General features: G+C 39.1%; 1 protein-coding gene across 3 annotated transcripts; it reads left to right on the top strand.

The window, feature by feature from the left end:
- The first annotated feature begins 299 nt into the window (after nt 1-299).
- Nucleotides 300-23,299, top strand: LOC117569933 (protein TIS11). 3 transcript variants are annotated; one of them, XM_034251303.2, is made up of 4 exons: nt 300-433; nt 1,903-2,473; nt 18,839-19,167; nt 21,816-23,299. In XM_034251303.2, exons 2-4 carry the CDS (start codon nt 2,387-2,389, stop codon nt 22,738-22,740), a joined length of 1,341 nt encoding a protein of 446 aa, XP_034107194.2. In that variant the 5' UTR covers nt 300-433; nt 1,903-2,386; the 3' UTR covers nt 22,741-23,299. The 3 variants fall into 3 exon arrangements, with proteins under 3 accessions (XP_034107194.2, XP_034107186.2, XP_051864661.1); XM_034251295.2 differs by having other exon boundaries at nt 318-537; XM_052008701.1 differs by having other exon boundaries at nt 318-537; nt 2,277-2,473.
- Nucleotides 23,300-25,091: the final 1,792 nt, after the last annotated feature.

Genomic DNA, 25,091 nt, shown 5'->3' on the forward strand with positions numbered 1-25,091 from the left:
CACAGTGAATCAATGGAAAGTTTTGTGCGCAAGCATTTAATTTTCCCCCCCCACGTATGTCACTTGCAGCTTAATAATTAATATGCAACAGTTATATTAGTGCAAAAATTGTTGTAACTTTATGGTACAATAAGAAATGGTAAACAACAGGCGTGTGGAGTCGGAACCGGTTGCCAATTCACATTGGAACTAGCTACGGAGTTCGGTTCACTTGAACGATGAGGCAAACTATGGCATATTTTAGGTGATTTTTTGTTGGCAGGCGGCCGCATTATTTTGTAAAGCGAACTGCGGTCACGCTGAGCTGCTGCTGCACACCGCCGCTATATTTGTAAAGTTCACGATTGAGAGCGGACGTGTTTTTTTGTTTGCTGCACACACACAACAATAAACACAAAGGTGCAAAACGTGCCACAGGATCCATTTGCAACTCGTAAATTCAAATTGTAGTTTTTTGTGCACACTCGTCATCAAAATAAATACAAATCGAAAATTCAAAAAAAAAATAAAAATCAAAATACGTGAGTCCGCAGCAAAGTAAGCTTCAAAATAGTGTCCCTAAATAATCATAGTGCCTTGTGAAAATAACAAATTTTGCAAATAAAATTCAATTTATCCAATTTTTTTTTGTATTGAGATCGAAAAACATTTTAAACCACAAAGCCAACAAGTACTAAAGTCAAGTAGGCGGCAACGACGAGTTTGTTATTGCAACAGTTTTTTTTGTTTTTTTTTTTTCGCTTTTTTTGCCAAATTTGTGGCAAAATGATTTGTTGCATTTTTTTCATACATTTCAATAATTATACATTTGATAAATAACAAGAATACATTATTCAGTGTATGGTGGAGAGTGCGCGTGTTTTTTAGTTTCTAGAAACAAGCGCGGGCATTTTTTTTGTTTTTGTTTTTTTTTTCTTTGAACCGCGAACGTTTTTAGTTGTGATCATCAATTTTCAAATAAGCATAGCGCCAAAACACACGCACAACAACAATCAATCGTAAAGGGCAAAATAAATTCGCATAACGAAACCGAACGAACCGAAAGCTGAGGACATGCACAAGAAAATAAGAATCAAATAAAAAATACAAAAAAGAAAACAACAAAATCAACGGGGCAATAACAAAGTCGCCTTTTTGCCTGCCTGCCTGCTTTGCTCGCTGCCTGCGTTTCGTTTGTTCTGCTTGCGCAGCAACAAAATTGTACACACACAGACACATACATACATATATATAGACACATGCATGCAAACAGACACTAACACTTAAGCAACAGGCACAGAGACAGACAGACATGTGATTTGAGCTGAAATACGACCACCACTAGCACACACACACACAAACACACACATGCAGTGAGACTTGCGCATGTGTGAGTAAAGAACACGACGATCGAACGACGACGACAACGACAAGCTTATCTCTCTTACTTCTGCTGCTGCTGCTGCGCTGCTTTGAGACGACGATAAAAGCAAAGCAAACAACAACAACCATCGGCAGTTTTGGAATAAAAACACAGTATAATAAAAAGAAAAAAAAAAGGGACAAAGCAAACGCAACGTAATTTTCAAGTTGCGCTCTGTGTGCTCTTCATTTTTATCCAATTTAATGTTTGACACATGTGCGTGAAAATCCTTTTTTCAAGTGTAAGCGAGACAGAAAGAGATAGAGCCGGCTCGGCTCACAGACGCAACAGGCAGGCACACACACACGTACACATGCGCACGCAGATAAGCGAGCAGCGCAAGGAGAGTGAAAGAGACGAAGAACGCAAAGCAGAGCAGAGCACGTGTATTTGTATTTGTATTAGTAGATTGGTGTTTGTTTTGCCAGCGTCGTCGTCGTCGTCGCTTATTCTAACGTTGTCTCGTTGTTTTCTCGTTTCTCTTCCTCTTCATATTCTAGCTTTTGTTGATTGAAATGCAGCACGCGCAAAGCAATAACAATAACACCAACTACAACCATTACAACTACAACTACAACAACAATAACGAACTACAACTTAACTAGCAAATATCAAAAGTTTCAAGAAGCCGCCATAACAACAAATACTGCAAAGTGCAAATACAAAAAACAAAAACAAAAAACAACAACAATAATAATATTGCAAAAACAAAAACTAAATAAATTCATCGCAATCAATTTCTCAAGTCAGCAAAAGAAAAGAGTTTAAATTCAAATACAAAAAAAAGGCAAAATCGAATAATACACAAAAAAAAAAACCAAAACTAAAACACATACAACAAAAGATAAAGCAATTGTTTTTGCACTCTGTCCAGTGAAATACGAGCGAGCGAGAGCGAGTAACAAGAAGGAGCAGAGCTGAAGAGAGGAGCGAGAGTGAGAGAGCAAAGGCCCATCAAATAATCATAATAACAACAACAACAAAATGTCGGCGCGAATTGTGAAAAAACCTACTTCGATTTTTGGCGGCGGCAATTCACCATATTTCGATTGCGGCGACATTCTCCAAGCGGTAAGTCTACAAAAAAAAAAGTCTCCTACAATTTTAAAAGTCCTAACTTTTCCCACACACAAAACTGTCTCTCCAATTACAAAAGCCTCGTAAAAACAAAAGTCACCACAAAACAAAAAATCGACAAATAAAAGTCTCCAATTACAATGGCTGCTAAAAGTCTCAAAGTCTCCGTATTTTTTGTAAGGATTTCGCTTTTCTTTTTTTTTTTGCGCCTTTCGAGGTTTTATTTCCGTTATTTTGTTTTCATTATGCGCCTTCTCCTCCGTTCGCTGATTCATAATTATTTTTGTTGGCAAATACTCAGATATTTTACAAAACACAAAACAAAAAAAAAAAATAGCCTGATAAGGGCAGAGCGCCCACGTTAAGCGTTTTTATGATAAGTGTGCAATGTAGTGTGAGGAGCGAGGTGTGTGGGGAGGGGGAGGGGGTTGTTTTAGAGTAGTCTCCACTCTCCACGCTTTAGCTTTGTCGTCGTCGTCGTCATCCCAAGCGGCATCATTAAAACAGAAGAAACAAAAAAAAAGCAGCTCATGATCATATGTATTTAAGTTGACGTCGCCGTCGACGTCGACGCCAGCAGCATCAGCAGCTGTTGTTGTTGTTGTTGTTGCTGAGGCGGTTGATCGACAACAAATTCGATTAAGTCAGAGTAAGTTCCGGGTTTGGATTTTCGTTTAGTGATGTTTTTTTTTGTTGTTTTTCGTTTTTTGTTGCCTTTTGCTTTCATGCCGCAAGGCAGATTCAACAAACAACAGCTTCAAGTTTAAAGTTAATGCCTCGATTGCGGTTACGTGCAAAGCGAGGTGTGTTAAAGGGTGGAGAGTGGAGAGTTGCGGGGCACTCCAAAGTAGCAAATGTGTTTTTGTTGTTGTTGTTATGGCTAATTTGCGTAGAAAACTAAATGCAATGAAGAACGACGAATGACGAGGGGTCAAGTAGAACCCAACTATGTACAGTGAATACTGACTTGGCTGGCCAATAGGAAAACTGAATCGTAACTTGCACGAAGTATGTGAAATTGCTCGAATGAAATAATTCGAAATGCCATTGCAAAAGTATTCGAAGGGGCAAAACAAAGTAAACAACTTACTTAGGCAGTTTTTACTGTAGAGCGAAAAAAACAACACACACACACACACATAGACATAGGGACTTACATTTGTCACACAGGTTGATGTCCGATAAAGCAAAACTGTTCTCGATACATTTTGCGTCTGAACTTTGCCATGCACTCGCATTGCGATATTTATCGTCTATCGATTACACACAATGTATGCAAGTTTTTAATCGCAATCTCGTCTGCAATCGTTACGCAGCAGTATTTTTTTTTTCGTTTTGACTGCGACAACAACAACTGGCTGCAGTAGGCAATAGCAACAAATTTGCTGCCGAAAGCGAAAGGGCGCAACACACAAACACACACACTCACACACACATACTTGTGCATAAAACTGAAACTGAAACTGCTGCAACAAGCAACAGCGATCAGCGCTTTGCTGCCTGGCTTTGCTTTTGTTGTGCTTTTTGTTTTCTTGCGGTCGACGTTGTTGTTGCTGCTTCTGTGTGTGTGTGTGTGTTGTTTTTGCCCCCCTCCTCTGCTGTTGCTGCTGCTGCGATACAGGCGACAAGTTTGTCGACAACGATATCGCAATAACAAACACGTTTCATGCTTTGCATCTTGTGTTTGCCCCCTGTCTCTATTTCTCTCTCTCTCTCTTTTTCTTTCACTCTCCGCTTTTGTGTGTGTGTGTGCAAAATGCGCTCACTTTTTACTTTTATTTTTGTTTCGTTTTCTTTATTTGTTGTCAGGTGGATGAAGCTGAAGCTGAAATTCACTTTTTCGCATAACTTTTGATTTCGTCGTAGCCGCCGTTTCATAGTTGTTGTAGTTGTTGCTGTTGCTGTTGTTTCGTTACTTTTATTATGAAATTTATATGCACAGAGCTCTCATTGTGTTTCTTGCTTGGTTAGTTGGCGTTTTCTTATTGTTGTTTTTGTTTTTGGGTTTGGGTTTTTGGTTTTTGCTGCTTGCGCCCAAAAGCAAAATGCTTAGTTTGTGTTATATCAAATCCTCATCGCTTCGTAATCATATTACGTTTCAACTTCACCACACACACACAGACACACATGTGAGCACATGCACATGCAGACCATTATGATTGGATGCGTGGCCAAGGGGCAAAGGCAAAGGCAATGCAGCGGCTCTCCTCTCTCTCCTTGCCTCTCACTTGTCGAGTTGTGTTGTAGTCGACCACTTTTTTTTATTTTACGAATATAATTCCATTTCCTGCCAAGGCGATAACAACAACGACGACGTCGTCGCGACCAGCGCTGCATCGTCGTAGACATGCATACACACACAGACACACACACACATGTGCATGTCCCGATGTCCGTCGCCATATTGCTTGCTCTACCTACCTAAGCAGCAACAGCTGAAGTAGTGAGGGAGGGGTTAGGGTTGGGGGGGAAGAAGGGCAACTCTGCAGCTCCTCCACACAACATACACACACACACACATCAATTTATTTCATTCGTTTCGATTGAATACAATTCGATTAATATGCAGTCCACACACAACAGAGTCTTGAAGTCAGTCCTCAGTCCACATTATCCACACAGTCCACAATCCTCACTCTCAGTCAGTCCTCCGCCATCCAACATGTTGTTGTTGTTGTGTGTGAATGTTTGAAGCCTCACACACACACACACCCGCATACACAAGCACACTTGCATATACAGAAAGCAACATGTTGCCGAATGTGCAAACTTTGTAAGCTCGCTTGTTGTTATTGTTGTTGTTATTTTGCTGTGTTTTCATGCAAGTTAACAGTGAAATACAAATTATAAATAAATTATTTGCGTGCTTTGCTACTGACGTTGGCGGCTGCTGCTGCTGACTGCTTATTATTATTATTAATATTATTATCGTTGTTGAGTTGAGTTGTAAAATAAAACGAAATAAAATAATAAACGAAATGAACGAACGAATGTGTGGATGGCAAACGAGCTGAGCGAAATAAATATGTATGAGTTAAGTGTGTGTGTGTGTGTGTATCAATACCGTGAACGTCGTCTACTTTTGTATGTCTGTCTCTCTGACTGTCCGTCCGTCTGTCAGTGTGTGCACTCGTGCGATGTCGTCGTCGTCGAGGTTCGCTATCTCCCACACCAGCAGCAGCAGCACCAGCAACAACAACAATAATCATAATAACAGCCACAAACAGCTATGAGCTCCACTTGTCCTCTCTCTCGCACTCTTGCTCTCTTTCGCTGCTCTCTCACGATCTTGACGTCGCACACTTCTTCTTATTGAGCGAGAGGAGCCAAGCAAGCCTGTCGCGGGGCTCTGCCTGCCTGCTGCGCCTGCTGCTCTGCCGCCAGCCTTGCTTTGCTTTGCCTCTTCTTCTGCTTTTGCTTTCTGTGCCTGTGTGTTGTTGTTGCTGTTGTTCTGCTTGGCACTTCATATTCTATTGTCATTGCCTGTGGCGCTGTTGTTGTAATCTTAAAATTGTCTTCATATGCGCCTCATGATTGTTCTTCTTCATGTTGTTGTTGCTGCCTTGCTAATGGCCGCTCAATTGAGTGCCAAAGTACACACATACATACATACAAATGCGTATGCGTGTGCGTGTGTACGTGTGTGTATGCGTGACTCTTGTTATTTCTTGCGGTGGGGTCGCCTCGGCTCGTTGGGCGCCTTCAGGGACTGCTGTTGGTTGGTGGGTGATGGAGAGGGGGAAACGGAGAAGGGCATTAAAAATCTAACGAAACAAAATATTATTGAATCTTCAGGCTTAAAATGCCATTAACTTGCAAATACTTTGTGGGGGTCAAGCACTAAACTAAGCTACTACAATTATGTGTGTGATGTGTGTGTGTATGTTATCACGTTAGACAGAGACAGAGCGAGAGAGAGAGAGATACACTAAGAGTAGAGGTTAACTGCAGATTGATTAATTTGGAAACACATTTAAATTAATGTAGAAAAGCGAAATCATTGAAATATGTTTTCAAATTCAAATTGTAATGCGAAACCTTCAGCAGAGAGTTTAACAACCCAGCAACAACCTTAATAAAAACTCAACTCTATTATGAACTTGCGAAATTTTTTGTTGACTGACAAAGTGTTTTCCATCTCTAGGCGATCCACAAAAAAAAAATATTCCATCAAATACATTATCAATTATAAATAGATATGATAATAAGAAATTCATTTGAAAACCTTTTCAGTAAATTCATTTTCTAATTTAATTGTTTTTTTTTTTGTCGAGATAGTTGAAATCTAACTTTTAAATCTCCATTTTTGATTTTCGTATATTTTTATTTTATTATATTCTCCGCCGATAAATTAACTAATTTATTATTAAAATAATTGTGTTAACTGTCAAAGTTTTGCCTGTCGTCACCTTTGGCATTTAAATTGTCATTCCACAAAACAATTCCATCAAATACATTATCAATTATTAATAGATATGATAAAGTATTTTTTCTTTTTCGCTCACTTTAGTAAATGAATTTTGTAAGTTTGTTACATTTGCGGCTAAATTGACAGTCATCAAATAATCATTACTCAAATTTGAATAGAAAATGTTTCTACATTTTTTTTTTATGATGTTAAACTGTAATTTTTGTTCGGAGTTTATTTTCTTTAAACTTCATTTTGAATCGTCGAAATTATTGATAAGTTTATTAATTTAGTTGCTCTGAATGTTATTTTTGAGTTACATTTTTTTGAATATTCCGATTTTTTTTTTGTAATTCTTTATGATTCCTAATTTATTTAAGACTATAGATTATACATTTTACTAGCATGTTTTGTAATAGTGTAATAAATTGTTAGTAATATGCAATACAATATTGGGTAACTGAAAATCTCATTAAAATGTGTTTCTTATTTGTGAAAAGTGTTGATAAGTTTATTGATTTGGTTGAACTTGAGTTCATTTGTGGTTTACTTATCATCGTGTTATCGTTGATGTCTTTCGAGTTATTTATGGGTGATCAGTTTTTGGAAACCCCGAAAAGATTTCCCGCCCCCTGAATATTATATTTATTTTTTGAAGTGTGTACTTCGGGTCTGGGTCTTGGTTCGGTTCGGGCTTCGTGTAATTTACGAGATGTAATAAATGTGCAGTTGAGTTGACAGTTGGAAAAGTTGTAAAACTGTGACACGAGTGTTGACCCTGTTTACTGCTGGTTTGTTGTTGTTTTTTTCTGTTTTTTTTTTTTGTCAGGGGGTTTTTTCCGTTGCAATTATTATTATGATTATTAAGTATTATTACAATATGTGTGCTACTATTTATTATGATTATTATTATTATTTGGTATTTGGTATTTCGGTGGATGAAACTTTGAAAATGTCGACTTTACTTTTGTTTGTTATTTTTGATGCGGGCCACAAAGCGCGGCACAAATAGATAGATAGAGAGAGGGAGAGGGAGAGATATGTGTGTGTGTGTGTGTGGCGCAAACCCGCAACGCAAGCAACATTTTATTTATTATTTTTATTTCGCTTGCAACATCACTATTTCATTTCTTTCCGCCTCTCTCCTCGACATTCGATTCGTTTCGCTTGCCAATCCACCAAAAATAAAAACAAAAAACCATCAAGCAAGCAAGCAACAAGCAAAAGCAAAAGCAACAAACATCCAATCGCAATCGAATTCGAATCGAATCTATTATATAATGAAGTCGACAGCGACGCCGACAGCGCAGCCAGCAGCGACCGCGGCGGCTGTGCTGCGGTTTCTGCTGCTTTGCCCGTTTGTGTTTAGTAGATTTCCATTCACATTCACTGTCGCTTTTTGATTACTTGCTTTGCCTGCTTCGCTCACTTCGCGTTGCCTGCCTGCTTGCCTTATGTTGTTGTTGTTGTTGTTTTTGCTTTTGTTGTCGTCTGCGCTCTTTCAACTGGTTTTTACAGGACAACAACAACATGTGAGCAAGTCGATTATCGAGAGTGGAGAGTTGTTGTTGTGATCAATGCAGCAGTGAGTGCATTTCTGCTTGTTCTTCTTCTTCTAAGCTGCCAGCCAGTCAAAAACAACCCCCGTGCTGACCTGACTCCACTCTCCCCCCTCTCTCTGTCACTCTACTCCACTCCACTCCTTGTAGGCATTTGATTTGCTGCTCACGAATATCGAACCCTCTTTTTTCTGCGTCTTCCTCTTCTCTTCGTCTTCATTGATTGCCCGCCGACCACGTGTTCAACATATTCCCAACAGTTGTTTGACTACGACTTTAACTGCTCCGACTCTTCATCCCCCATCCCCTGTGATGCCCTTATTTGAGAGTTGTTCGAGTTTTCGAGTTGCAGGTTATCAAATTGTTAGCAGAAGAACAAGAAGAAGAAGAAGCAGACCAAGTGTAAGCGGAAGCAGACACTAAAAAGAAAGAGTAGGGGTAGTTTGTTGCTGTTGTTGTTGTTGTTGTTTGTAGGGGGTGCAAGCATCACTTGCAATTGAGAAGCAAACAAAACAAATGCTCTTCGCATTTGCTTTGCCTGCATTTTTATTACCCTACGATCGGCTCTCTAGCATAATAAAGAGCCAAAAACCGTCCACCGAATAGACTCTCATATTACTGCGATGATCAACGAGAAAAAAAAAACAATAGTTGAGATTTTTCTTCAGATAACAACGAACGTATTTTAAATACAACACACGATCGCAGTAAACTAATAAAATCCAGGCATCAGGAGTGTTTACTATATCAAAAATATTCATTTGCATAAATCCACAATTAATTAGTAAAACATTTACTATTTTATGTAATAAAAATTTTTATTTTTTTCTTTCTTTTTTTATATACAATTTATCGATCTAAAGATAATAAGTAAATTCTGTGTTATAATAGAAATTAATCCAAAACTAAACTTCATCTTTTGAATTAATTCTCAAAACTAAACTTTATCAAGCTGAAGGCCTTCGCTGCCATAGCTTTACCATTAGCGTTAGTATTAATTTTAATTATAACTAACCTTTTAAATAAATAAATAAACTTTATCATCGCTTCATCTTTCGAGCGAATTCTCATTAATATTGTACTACATATTATTGTTCCAATATTAGGGTTTAACTCTCTTGTATTTTGGGTTTTTTGTATGTGGTGTTTTTTTTTTTTTTTTTAATAAATAAATTTTTCCATCCATGTGTATATTTTCTGTTGAACTGTTTCTTCACTTATTGAATAAAGAAAAAAATAAATTCAGTGTTAAAAAAAAGTTCCCCAACATCAAGTTTTTGGGGGTAATTTTCCATAGGCAGAGATAAATCTGATATGTTTTATGAGACGTTGAAGTTAGTGTAGCTTTACTGTAGCAGTTTAATGTTATTATTACATAGTCTTTCTTTCTTACCTATCTCCCCCCCTCCCCCACTCTCCTTCTTCAATGAGATCTCATTTTTCACTTTGTTCAAGTTTTTATCCTGCCTTTCGCTTCTGCTGCTGTTGCTGCTGATAAAGCACCGTTTACATTTGCCTTTATGCATGTTTACACTCTCAATGCATGTGTTAGTGTGTATGTGTGTGTGTGTCAGTTGATCTCGCTGTTGTTGTTGGCTGCCCTTTTGTCTCCTCACTTTGTTGCTGCTTGTTCTTCATTTTGCTCACAGTTCAGTTTTGCTTATCGCAGCAACAACAACAACAGCAACAGCAATGATGAAAAAAAGAAAAAAAAAACGAATGAAAAAGCAAGAAGCAAAAAAGATTATTATATGAACTAACTAACCCAATAATAAGTATTCTTATCGAATTAAATCACACACACGCATACATATATACGAGAGACACTTGTATGTGTGTGTGTGTGAGTATGTCTGTGTTTGTTTTGTAGATATGCCAGTGTGTGTGTGTGTATTAAACAAAAAAAAAAAAAAAAAAAAAAAAGTGTCAGCAAGGGGTCTCGGAGTTGGCAGTTTGGTAGATAAAGATAGACGATGGAGCGAGCAACGAGCAGAAGTGGGAAGGCGAAGCAACAGCTTAGTGTTGGGTGTTGGGGAAGGGGAGAAGGAGATGGAGATGGAGGGTTGTAGTTTGAGCAGCAGCAACAACAACAACAACAAGAACAACAAAAGCATGTGCACATGTTTAGCTGCTTCCTCTTCGAAATGCACATTTTGTTTTTACTAATGAGAGAGAGCGTCGAGTGAGAGCGCAGCCTGTGAGTGAATTTACGTGCATGTGTGTGTGTGAGTCGACACATGGCACACACACACATGCATACGTAGGAAAGCTGCTTGCTGATAAGCATTAAGAACTTTGATATGACAAAAAACAACAACAAGTGGTTGTGAATGACAGCAGCAAGGAGAAAAGGGTGACTAGCGAGAATGCAATGAAAGCACAGTTACACAGCTGTGCGAGTGAAAGAGAGAGAGCAAGACAGGACATTCTACAATGTGTGAATGTGAATAGCAAAAGCTCAAAGCTAAGCTAAGTACATGAATGTGAAGTTGAAAGAGGGAAACGACGTTGCTTCGATGACGATTGCTGTGGCTGCTGTTATTTCTGTTGTTGTTGTTGTCGATGACGATAACAATGATGTCGTAAATTTGCTTGTGTGCGTGTGTGTGTGTGTGTGTGTGTGGACACATGTTTGTACATCAACAAATGTGTAAGAGGCGGACAAAGTGAGGCCCCCGATAAGGTTTGACACTTCAGACAACACACAGAGCAACACTGATAGCCAACAACTGGCCACCAAAATAAATAAAAACTAGAAGGTGGAAAAAAGAGGAAGGGGGAGGGAGGAAGGGAGGGGATGGCAATAAAATATTGGTTAACAACGCTTGAGCGTGAACATAAATTGCTAATCGATAGTTGTTTTCGCGGCAATCGATTAGCGTGCGGAATCTCTGACACAGATGACAAGCAAAAATCGCAAATGAGTTGCATGCACATGTGAGTGTGTGTGTCGATGTGTGTGTGTGTATGAGCAATGAGCTTTCACTCACAACAATGTACTTTACTTTGACATTGTGTCAGAACTTTTTTAGTCGTCTTTAGCGATAAAAAAAAAAATAAAGATTACAAAATAGAGACAGACATACAAAACAGATCTTTTAATCATTATAATGAATATTTCGTTGGTATATTGATTGAGTCAGAGATAGTCCATTATAGTGAATGTGCACTGTGGTCACATTTGCATAAGCCAAGATCGTGTTTCTATACGCACACTTGCATACTTACTATACATATGTACATTGTATATATTCAAGATGTGGAAACGTTTCGTTTGCTTGTAACGCTTTCAAAATTTGCATCCCATTTTGAATGCAACTAAGCCACATGCATAAATACATACGCACACTCACACATGCACACACAGATGTATCGATAAATGGGTAAATGAAATTGACATTTCGCTGCTCTATTCACTCTTACTTACACACACACATCCATACATACATATAGTGTGCATTCATTCGCACGCACTTCCATTTATAATTTGCCCTCATTTTGCGTTCCCTTTTTGTTTTCAATGTTTTACAGTTTTACAGTTGTTGTTTTTGTTTTTGTTGTTTCCTCATTCACGCAACTTGCAATTTCGATTACAACTCTTTAACTTAAAACTCGGAAACTGCAATCGATTGCATAACATTTCTATATATATACAACGTATGTAATTATATGTCAGCATGCGAGAGAGCGAGAGGGAGGCAGCGAGAGTGGACTGTGCTTTAATTGTCTTTGGTTTTTGATTTTGCTGCTTTACTTGAGCGAAACAATTGCAACACACACAGTCTCTGTATGTGTGCATGAGTCAATGTGCGTGTGTGTGTGTGTGTCTGTGTGGAGGGCAAACCCAAATGGCAAAATGCGAAAACTGCGCAAACGCAGCGCCAGCAGCAGCAGCAGCGGCAGAGCAGCATTGCGACAGCGCTGTAAGCAGCAGCCACAAGAAGATGAAAAAGAAGCAGAATGAGCTTCGACAGCAGCAGCAGGAAAACAAGAAAGTTTTCCATGCTCGACTCTTGAGATACCCAATACACATTTTAGTTTGCGAATATTAACTAAATTAAGTTTAAACTTGCATTTGTCCTTTAACTATTCATTATTATATATTTCCATTTTATTAATGAATATGTGTAAACTTTAATGTTCGACACTAAATTAATATACCCTACTACGAGAAGCGAGAAAAAAAACCCTCAAATATATAATATTTAATTTATTATATGGAAACCCTTCGACTTTTGTGTGGCGGATTTGCATTTTGTTTCTTTCCACTACGTAAACGTACGTGTATGTGTGTGTGTGTGTGCGTGTATGTGTTTTGGTTTTTTTGTGAGTCTGTTTTTGTTTTTTTAATGATTGCTGTGCTCCGAATTTAGCAAGGCCAAGTCGTTGTTGTTGTTGCTGGCGCGCTTAATGTTTGTGAAGTTTTCTTTTATTGTATTTTATTATGTGTTGTGTTATTATTATGTATTGTGTGTATTTTGTGTATTGTATGTGTGTGTGTGTGTGTGTGTGTGTGTGTGTGTGTATCGTGGAGCCGGTTCGACCAACGGGCTGCCAAAGAGGAAGCCAAGTCAAGTTGCGCGACGCCGGCAGAGCGACGTCGACGTCGACGTCAACATCAACGATTGGCAATGAAACGAAACTGGCACGCCGCGAAACCAACAACAACAACAACGAAATGAAACGAAACGAAAAAACGACAGCGACTGCGACAGCGACGCATGCGTCGTCGTCGTCGTCGTTGGACGCGTCTTCGCGACATTGCTTAACATTTGGCTTCTCGCTTGCGCATGCGCAAGCTTACCTCTCGCTTCCTCACCATGTACGATTGTGTATGTGTGTGTGTGTGTGTTAGTGTGTGCGCTTACCAAATATTAACAGCGACACGAAAATGTGAAATGCTCAAATCGACCTAGACCTCAATCGATGCCGAAGCCAAAGCGATGGGCCAAGTCTTCTCCACCTCCCCTCCCCTCCCCTTCTCATCACTAGCGCGCTCTTTCTCTCTCCCTTTCTACCTTATGTGTGGTTTTACTTGTTGCGTTGGATTGCGTCCAAGCCTTTGGCAACATTATGTAAATTATAGCGTGGTAATTACTTGTGTTGTTGCTTGGCTGGTTTTGTATTTTATTTTATTTGTTATTGTCGTTGCTGTTGTTGTTGCTTGGGTTTTTCATTTGACGACATTGTTGTTGTTGTTGTTGTTGGTGCTGCTGTCGAAACGGAACGACGACAAAGTTGGGAGAGAAGAAGACATCGTCATTGAGTGGAATGATGAACACATTGCGAAATATTGCATACAAAAAGCCGAAAAAAGCTAAAATACGCTTGGAACATTGCATGCAAAAAGCGAAAAAAAAGAAGCTGAAATACGCTGAAACATTACATACAAAAAGCCGAAAAAAAGCTAAAAGTGCATACGCACAAATTAACGCTGCTTTTAGCCTTTAACTTTTGCCCAGGCTATTCTATTGCACCCACACACACACACACACACATACGCATGCAAATAGAAGTAAGCAAAACAAGCATGCAAACAGACATGCACACACACACACACACATATTGACACACTCACGTACTTTACGCGCGTCACGTCGCATTGTGTGCTTTATCAGCAAATTGCAAATGTGTGTGTCTAAGCATGTGTGTGTGTGTGTGAGAGTGCATTGATTACTCGCCACTTGAATGGCAGCAGCCGGAGACGACTTAGAAACAGTAACCAGCAACAACAACAACAACAACCAGATTGGACTTGACGTCCGAGTGTTGATCGATTGAGCATCGTCAACCTCTCCCCCTCCCCATCCTCCACACCTCTGTCACCTCATGCTTGCTCTCTCCGTTTGAGTTAAATGTACCTACTCATCATTTTGTTCAATTTCAATTCCAATTCCATGCCATTCCATTGCTTATTTCCATCCCACGGCGCTGACCACAGGGCTGATTGAAAAGGGGGCGGGGCACAGAATAAACATGTAAACGCTGAAGCTGCTGCTGCTGTGTTGTTGTTGTTGTTGTTGTTGTAGTTGTCGTTTGACTGGGCGCCCCATGTGTTAATTACCAAGTCAAATTTGCCTTGCGACAATTAAAACGATCGACGTGCATAGCATAAGAGTGTTGGCTAAAGGAGAGGGAGGCGTGTATGCAGAAGAAGGATGTCGAAAAGTAAATACGAGGAGTGAGTGCAAATTGGTGAATGGAGAGGGGAAGGGGAGTTTAAAATGGGGAGTGCAATGTGAGTTGGTGAGAGGGTGAGAGGGAAGGAAGCGAAGGAATGGTGAGTTCGATGTGAGGATGTGGTGAGTGGTGAATTGTGGGCGAAGCCGTGGTGAGTTCGCATTTGAGGGTGGGAGAGTATTAAGAGAGAGAGTGTTTATGCATAGAGCAAGGAGAGTGGCCTGTGGTGTAATAATTGCGTGTGGAGTGTGGAAGCCAGACAAGACGGCATGAATCGTTATCTCATTTCGATTAACTAGCGAGCTTTCAACGTATTTATGAAGTGTGTGCGTGTGCAAGTGAGATAGATAAGTTGTGTGTGTGTGTGTGTGTGATAGAACTTTGACTGATTGCAGTCGCGTTCGTTTATTGATGTTTGTATTTCGTATGCATTTTCAACTATAATTCGCTGCCTTTGTGATTTTTTTTCACTGTTCGTTGTTATTGCTGCTGTCTGAGTTCTTGAGAGATTCCAGTTTTTTTTTATTTTGAGATTTACTCGCAACTAATTGCTAATGTTATTCCCCCCGGTTTTTTAATCTAACTACAAACGCGTATATATATATATATTTTTTTTTTTGTATGTAAAGTGGCAATTCCCTCGGCCAACTTTGTTAGTTGATCGTGCACAGGTTGTTGTTGCTTTATAAATAACACCTATAATAACTATGTATTTATTTTCAATTCGCATATACACAAACACACACACTCACAGAGGTGTCCCCTCTCCGCCCCCTACAAGCTGCTTGATCTGTGTGCGCAGAATAAAGAGCGACTCTGTCTCGCTCTCACTCACTCTCCCTCACTCTATGTGTGTGTGTGTGTGTGCTTGGGTCTGCTGTTTGCATGTGTATTGGTGTTAGCTCATCGAGGTTATGGATATTGCGTCGTTGTTGTTGTTGTTGTTGTTGTTGGCTGTATAAACCAGTTAGTCAGTCAGGCAGTCTTCAGCATCACACACTTAGTTGTATGTGTGTGTGTGTGTACGAACGTGTTTACGAGACAAGCAGCAAAGCAACAGCACAAATCTCTTACCTAACAGCAGCGCACCAATACAAGCATACACTTTGTATTTACATAAATACATAATGTAATCCACAAGTACATGTGTGTGTGTGTGTGTGGAATCTATGCTGAAATTAATGAAATGTCAATTGTGTTAGTTTGCTGTGTGCCAAATATTCAACCGGAACTCTCAAGCAAACGCGAATGCAATGCAAGAAGCAGCAGCAGAAGCATCAGGGCAAGGTCTTTGAGCCAATAAAACAAACAAAAAAAAAATACAGAAACAGAAACAAAAAGCTCAACTCAACTTAACACACACACACACAAACAAACACACTCCACACTCAAATGAAAACAAAAACAAACAAGCAAACAGCAGCAATAACCATAATAACAAGAAATGAAAATGCTGTCTGCTAGAGCGAGAGGGAGATGCAGCGAGGAAGAGGAAGCACAGGCACCAGCAGCAACGATAGCTAAATACACACACACACACACACACGCAGTAAGAGAAAAAGCAAAAGCAAAAGACCAGACAAGAAGACTACTGCGCAAAGAAAAGTAAACTTATTTTCATTTTCAAATGAAAGGGAAATTCTCACCTAGATGAAAGATGTAGAGAGCGAGACGCACACACACACACACTCGAGTGGAGCTCACACATGCATAGCGCAAAAAGCAAAAGCAAAACCACAACAACAACGAAAGCTCTGCGCGGCCTCCGCTGCCAGCGTCGCTGCCTCCGGCGGCGTTGGCGCTCGCTCTGATCTATTTGTCTGTTTTCTTTGTAGCGCAGCACAGCAAAGTCCCAAGTAGACTTCCTCTCCCCCCATTCCCCTCCCTCTCCCCCTCAAAAGCAGGTAGCGTGTCTGCTTTGCCGAATTGGGCACAGGGTACACGGCTTGCGTCTGTATGAGTTTCTGTATACTCTACTCCTGTTTATCTTGTCTTTGCACACACACACACACATACGTACACAGAGAGACGACACGCATACACGTGCAAAAGCTGAATGCGCGGCCAACTTGAAGTTGTTTTTTGAACACGTTTAAGCGTAGCCTCCCCCTCCCCCTCTCCATCCCCCTTGCTTAAGCACCTCCCGCTGTTATTACTAAATGATTGCCAGCCTGTCTCTGTGTATGTGTGTGTGTGTGTGTGTGTGGTACTTTATGCAAGCAAAGCTTAAGCAGGCAAGGCAGCGATGATGCCGTAAGCGCGAAGTTGGTCATAACAGTCGTAAAAGTTTGCTAACTTGGTGCGCAGACTTTGTGTGTGGTGGCAGTGTTGCCACCTCGTACGAAAAACACAGCTGAGTTGCCTTGCTGCAATTGTTATAAATCTCTTATACGTTTGTAGGGTAAGAGAGGGGAGGGGGGAAGGGTCTCCCCTTGTGATAAGCAAAAGTCAAGCGTCCGTGCTCTTCGAAATGATTCAGAGTGAGGAAGAGATATAGTCAGGTTACCATTATAAATGGTGATAAATGTTAATTGAAGCGCAGCAAAAGCAAATACCAAAAAAACAAAAACACACTAAACAAAAACAATGCACAGCAACCAGAAGCTAATAAACAACAATAAATGAATCACATTAAAAAATATATTGTGCATGTGTGTGTATGTGTGAGTAAGGAGATAGTAGATAAAAGTCAAGTTGAAATGAATCAGCTAAGCAGAAATTGTTTTCCTGGCCTGTTGTTGTTGTATTGTGGCCCCAAAAGCAAAAGGAGTGTGCAAAAATGCTGCAGTCTGGCAACACTAAATACACCGCAGTCGACGTCGTCCGTCTCTGTCTCTGTCTGTCTCCCGCCGGCTGCGCACGCGTCTTTACACTCTTTTTTTTTAAATTGGCGCTCTCCCAAATCATTCGAGTTGCGCTCTCTTGTCTGCTCACGTGTGTGTGTGTGTGTAAGTGCGTGTTAACTGCCAACCAGTTTTTGTTTTTGTTCGTGTTGTTGGTTTTGTTTTGGTTGTTTTTTTTTTCGATTTGTTTTTGTGATTTTTTGACTGTGGCTGGGCCCCAAAAATAAAGTTCACTTTGGCTTTGGCTCGACTTCGTGTTTGACTTCGGGGCTTCGGCTTCGTCTTTGTCTTCGGCTTTTGGGCTGGCGACTGTTGCGTCCGTGTCTTGTGTTTGCTTCGGCGGCCTCTTTCGCTTTGCTTTTTTTTTCGGCTGCTTTGTAGTTGTAGTTGCTGCTGCTGGCTTGAACTTGAGCTCTATACATATGTAATTGCTCTGTTGTTGTTAGTTTGGCTGCTGCCTACCTCCCTTCCCCTCCCCATCCCTTCGTTCACCTGCACTCTCTCTCTCTCTGGCTGGCTTGGCGTGCTTGTGTGTGTGTGTGTGTTGGTTGCTTGGCTGGTTGCATAACGTGTTACAGCATCGCACGAAAATGAACAACAACAACAGCAACAACACAATACAATAATACAAAAGGAAAGAAAAAAAAAAATCCAAAACTGATGACGACACACGCAAAGGCGGCTGCTTCGAGTGGGCAGCTCTTTTGCGAAAGAGTGAGCGAGAGCGAAACATCCATACCGGATTGAGTTGGAGCAGCTGTTGTTGTAGTTGTTGTTGGAGTGGAGGGAGCTTTTGAACGGGAACGCTGCCGACGTCGCAGTCGCCGTCGCAGTCCGCCGTCACCTTTGTCCATGTCCGTGTGCGTGTTGTTAATATTGCCATTATTTGTTGTTGTTGCTGTTGTATTGGTTAATGGCTGGAAAATTACATATACATGTGTGTATACTATAAATAACATTTGGCGTTTTTTTTTTTTTTGTATTTTTGCAATATCATATAAACATTACAACTGAGACTTGACTGGCAAATCATCTGATGTGATGACTGCGCAGTCGCTGTCGCTGCCGCAGTCGCAGTCGACGTCGTGGCTGGCTAGACAAAATGAGAAATTGAATGGGCGCCTTTTGCTTTTGCTCTTTACTCTCTTGCTTATAGGTCAAGTTAAAAGTAAAAGTATTATGTAGTCTATGTGTGTGTGTGTGTGTTTGGTGAGCTCTGCTTTGCTCTCTCTGTCTCCTTTGCCATTTGTGTAACATGCGATTGCGATTGCGGGAGAAAGAGAGTGAAAGAGAGATACTGTGGGGAGATTATGTGTGCAAAAGCTCGACTTGAATTTAATGTTGGTTTATTTCGCTTGTCTTATTGCAGGTTGCCAGTGATCTGCAGCAGCAGCAGCAGCAGCAACCGGATCACATCCTGCTCGACGCCAGCATGGAACAGCAGCAACAACAACAACAACAACAGCAGCAGAGTCGCCAACGTCGCCTGCACGGTTTACTCACACGCACAATTTCACAGCCAACACAGCATCAGGTGAATCAGTTGAACCAACAACAGCAGCAGCAACAACAACAACAGCAACCGAATGCTTCGCTGGTGACAATTATCGAGGATCTGAACAGCATGAATCTGCATCGCAAGCTGGAGAGAACGCAGTCGGAGCCGCTGCCGCCGCAGCAGCCAATGAACACATCGCGGTGAGTAAAGCAAACAAAGAGAGAGCGGGAGAGGGAGAGGGAGAGAGACAAATACACAGCCACAGAGAGAGTCCTTTTATTAAGTGAGCGCAAGTGTTGCGCAACATGCGTGTTAGGCAACTTATGCTAACATGCAAAGCGCTTTGCTTAGCAACATGCTTAGGCAACATATTCTAGCATGCAAAAAATACTGATCAGCAACATGTTGAAAAGTGTTGTGTTGATTTGAAGAGAAGGAAAGCAAATAAGGATAGCAAATAATGAATATATTTTAATGCGTTCACTTGAATTGCGAAAGAATAAAGGAAAATAGGGAAAGTAAATAATGCATTTTACTTAAAAAAAAAAGAAAAATAAATAATGAATAAAGAGTAAAGGAAAATAGGGGAAACATTTATTGCGTTGACTGTACTTGAATAGAAGGAAGAAAATAGGGAATACAAAAAATTCATTTTTTTAAAAAAAAGGAAAAAAAAATATGAATTTATTGCGTTCACTTGAAAATATGGAAAACAAATAATGTATTTGTGTTATTATTGCTTAATAATGTAATTATTGCGTTCACTTGACTTGAAAAGAGAAGGAAAGAAAATAAAATAAACTAATTATATATTTATTCATCATAGCCTAAAAAGAAATTATGCTTAAATTCACATTTTGTTTCTCTCTCACTCTTTCTTTCCTTTAATTTAAAAATAAATTGTATAATTAATATTAAATTAATAGAAATAACAGTTTTTCAATGTATAATATTAAATTAACCGAAATATCAGTTTTCCAATGACACTTTTTGATTCAAATTTGCAAATGTATTTGTTGCTTAGTCAAGAAGCAACACGCTATCAACATTTTGCCAGCAACATTTAATTAGCAACACTTTCGAAGCAACATAAGAACTTGTTGCTTATTAGAACTTTTCACTTGTTTCGCACACTTTTTTTTCACTGTTTTTTTTTTTTTAAACTCAGCTGAGTAAATTAATATTTGTATTTGTGCTTGATGCCAGCAACATTTTGCTAGCAACATTTACTTAGGAACTTGTTGATTATTAGTATTACACTTGTTGCACATTTTTTTCTCATTTTTTTTAAACTCAGTTAAGTAAATGAATATTATGAATAGTTGGTAAATTTTATAAATTTAGTGGCTTAAAATGTGTTTTGAAAATAATGTTGCTGTGAAGAAAGTCGCAAGCAACATTGACACTTTTGTTGCCAGCAATAAGTGGAGCAAATGTTGCTGGAACTTTGAGCACTGTTTGCATGTTGCTAGCAATAAATTTGGCAAATGTTGCTTGAAGTTTTGTGTACTCAACTCAACTTGTTGCTTGCCATATTTGTATAACTTGTTGCTAATGTTTTGCAGCTGAATGTTGTTAGCAACAATTGAAGTAAATGTTGCTAGAACTTTTGTGCACTCAACATTTGCTTGTGGAGGAAATGTTGCTAGAACTTTGTGCTCCTAAATTTTTAACTTAATTTGTTGCTAATGTTTGGGAGCTGCAACAATTATCGCAGATGTTGCTAGAAGTGTGTACCTTAACTTGTTGCTAATGTCTTGTAGCTGAATGTTGCGAAAAAGAGTTCAAGAAAATGTTGCTAGAACTTTGTGCACTCAACATTTGCATGTTGCGAACAATAATTTTGGCAAATGTTGCTAGAACTTTGTCAATCAACTTGTTGCTTACATTTGGACCTTAACTTGTTGCTAATGTTTTGAATGTTGCTAGCAACAATTGTCGCAGATGTTGCTAGAACTTTTCACCTTAACTTGTTGCTAATGATTTCGTATCTCTTTTGTAACTTATTTCTAATGTTTATACCCGCTACCCATAGGGTAGAAGGGTATTATAATGGAAATGTATGTAACAGGTAGAAGGAGGCATCTTCGACCCTATAAAGTATATATATTCTTGATCAGCGTCAACAGCCGAGACGATCTAGCCATGTCCGTCTGTCCGTCCGTCCGTCTGTCCGTCCGTCCGTATGAACACCTAGATCTCAGAGACTATAAGAGATAGAGCTATATTTTTTTTCGACAGCATTTGTTAAGTTTGCACGCAGATCAAGTTTGTTTAAAATTTTTGCCACGCCCCCTTCCGCCCCCGTAAATCAAATAAAATCGAATAACAAGCGTAACTTTAGAGCTAGAGCTGCGAATTTTGGTATGTACAATAATTACTGTAGTAGTTGTGATTCCTGAAAAATGTGATTGTGATTCAGAGAAAAATTGTGGAAGTTATTAAAGAAATACTTTTGTATGGGCAAAAACGCCTACTTGCTAGGGGTCCGACAATCTGGTATATTGTGCCGTCTATGGTATATTTTGAATGGTGTACTATATCTATATACCATATATACCATTTGGTATATTTATAGTATTTTTTTAGTATTTTCGGTATATTTTGAAATTGATACCGCAATATTTTGCCCTTACTACTACTATATTGATATACCAAACATTCCATTTGGTATTTTTTTTTAGTATTTTCGGTATATTTTGAAAATAATACCGCAATATTTTGCCTTTATTAAATGTGGGTAGCGGGTATCTCACAGTCGAGCACACTTGACTAAATTCTTACTTCTTTTACCTTTCTTTTGTAACGTGTTGCTAATGTGTGTTTGCATCTCTCTCTCTCTCTGCAGCTACAAGACGGAGCTGTGCCGTCCCTACGAGGAGGCAGGGGAGTGCAAGTACGGGGAGAAGTGTCAATTCGCCCATGGTTACCACGAGTTGCGTAATTTGCAGCGTCATCCCAAGTACAAGACCGAATACTGTCGCACCTTCCACAGCGTTGGCTTCTGTCCCTACGGACCGCGTTGCCACTTTGTGCACAATGCGGACGAGGCGCGTGCCCAACAGCAACAACAGCAACAACAACAACAACAACAACAACAGCAGCAACAACAACAGCAACAACAAGCTCAAGGCAAATCGTCAGCGTTTGCTTCGCCAACTGGCAACAACAATTCACCAAGCAGCAACAACAACAACAACATTTCGAGTGGCAACATCAGTCAATACTTCTTGCCACTGAGTCCGCCACTGAGCATGAGCACGGGATCCGATCGCGAGTCTCCCACTGGATCGTTGTCGCTCTCGCCCACAAATTCGCTCACAAATTTCCCATTCCACGATGCGGTTGCCTATTTGAACATGCCACCAAATGGGGCAGGCGGTGGCAGTGTGGCAACAAATGCAGTTGGTGGCATCTTGAATGGAGCTGGAGGATCGACATCATCATCATCGGCATCGGCATCGTCCACCTCGTCACCCCCCACGCCCCCCGACAGCCCAAATGCGCCCATTTCGCCTGTGCACACGCCACCGCCATCGTCACAGCAACAACAACAGCAACAACAACAACAACAACTCTATCAGGAGGTGCAACATCATCAGGTGCACAAGCAGCTGGTGCAGAAGAGCGTCAGCTCGCCAATGCACTTGCAACAACATCACCTGCAACAACAACAACAACAGCAACATGAGGAGGCGCCTCGCTTGCCGGTGTTCAATCGTCTCAGCTCAGCTGTGGAGACTTATCAGCAGCACTCCAATCTGGGACTATAAAAAGTGCATTCCCCTCCTCCTCCCCCCTTTCACCCTTTCCCACCCCCTTCCACTGCTACCGACAACAATCTCAACAACAACAACTTCATCTAAGAACCCTTTTTATGGCAAGCACACATTTTCCCTCCCCCCTCCACACCCTTCTGTTTTAACAACACTTTTTCAAACTCTTTCTCTCTCCCTCTCTCTCTCTGTTATGGCAGCCATATTGCACTATTGTCATCTCACTCACACTGTTAACTAATGCTTGCATTAATTTGCCTCTATTGTCATCTCACTCACACTCAAACAGCAAAGTGCAAGCTATCGATATCGATATAATGTTATCGAGCGACAAGTTCGCTCTCAATTTTGCTCAAACGCTCCCCCTCCCCTCTCCCTCTCTCTTTCGCACTTTGTCGCTTTTGTTTAATATATTTATATGCAACCAATTACACACACACACACACACACACACACACAATTTAAGCTTAAGTTTAGTTAAGTTAAGCTCAAGTCAGCGCCTTTTTACTGTTAATCGAGTCGCGCGTCTTCCAACAACAACAAAAACACAAAAACATGAGTAGAAGAAGAGTAGAAGAAGAAGAAGAAGCAGAAAGAAAAACAATGAAAAAACAAAGCAAAAGTTGTTTGTGTTTGTGGTGTAAATACAGTTGATTTTTGATAACGATAACGATAACACGATAACGATAACGATAGATAGTTGTAGCTGCGCAAAAAACGATTTTGATATACCTCTTACAGTTACAACAACAACAAGCACAACAGCAATACAAATTTTTTAGTTATTTTTTTTTTATTATTATTATTATTTTTTATTTTTATTGAAAATTGATTTCATTATTTTTTTTGCTGACAAAACAAAACAAAACATAATTTATTTTCATACCAACAACAACAACAACAATTTAATGTTAATAATTTATGAAACAAACACACACACACACGCATACACACACACATACACACATTTTTGACCATTGATAATTTTATATATATATATATGTATATATGAAAAAGCGAAATGAATATATATATACAGATATATATATACAGATATTTAAAAGTATGTACCGAATATGCATAATAATGATAATTTTCTTGTTAATTATGTAATTTTTTTTTAATTTATTACGTTTTTTCGCAACATTTCTCTTTCTACCGGGTGCAGAGTTATAATTATTAATTATGCCTATGATTACGATAATATATTTAAAACAAAACAACAACAACAAAAAAACAACTATTTATACACAAAATGTAAAGTGAAATCGATTGATCTTGACTATCGGTTTGACTATCGATTGCACTGATTCTCTTGTAACAACAACAACAACAACAACAGTGTTAAATAATATTATTAAGCGTGTTGCATGAGCCTTAAAAATACGCGATAACTTAAACAAACAAATTTAACTAATTAATTAAATTATTATATTCTTTGTAAACAATTTTTTACGCGATGCCTTTAAACATTAGCCCCTAGCTATATATATATATATATACCATATATATATATATATATATATTTATAAAACAACAACAACAACAAATACTACTATAGTATATAATCTACCGATCTGTCTATATATATACATACTTCATCCGCATATATATGGAGACAACTTACAACTTACGAAAACTATTCAATTGACAAACAAGAAGAAGAACCAATCAACCAACTAAATCAAATATTTAATTATTTCTCTATTTATTATTGTTTTTTTTTTTATATAACTATTTATGTCAGTTGTCAAATTCGAGCTGAAATGAAATGGATAAAGGATAAATGGATAAAATATGGGGGTAAATCAAATTCTCAAAGTGCCTTAACAATAATTTTATACCGAAAGAAAAAAAGTGAAACAAAACAAAACAAAAAGAAAACCACAAAAACAAAAAAAAAACAAGTTTATGAAAATGTGTGAGAAAAAGAAAACACGAGAAAAAAAGTGCAAGCAGCATATTTATTATTTATTATTATATTATATTATTTGCATTATTTTTATTAATTCTTATTATTATTATTTTTATAATTATATATTTTTTTTGGTATGTATTTAAAATGAAAACAAAAGAAGGTTACGTTTACATTCTAATTTTTATACACACACACACACACCAACACATTCACACACACACACACACACACATGTATATTTAGTTCTTTTCTATTTAATTTCTTAACTGCGTTTCGATTCTTCCCAAAATTTGCTCTTCCTTTTTGTACAACAAACAAAACAAAAGAAAACCCAACAAAAATCGAAACGAAACGAAACGTAATGAAAACATTTTTGAATTACGCGCCAAATTTACCTGACGTCTTCCCTTGAAAACTTTAATCGAACAGC

Source organism: Drosophila albomicans, chromosome X, assembly GCF_009650485.2.
Source record: "Drosophila albomicans strain 15112-1751.03 chromosome X, ASM965048v2, whole genome shotgun sequence".
NCBI classification, from domain to species: Eukaryota; Metazoa; Arthropoda; class Insecta; order Diptera; family Drosophilidae; genus Drosophila; species Drosophila albomicans.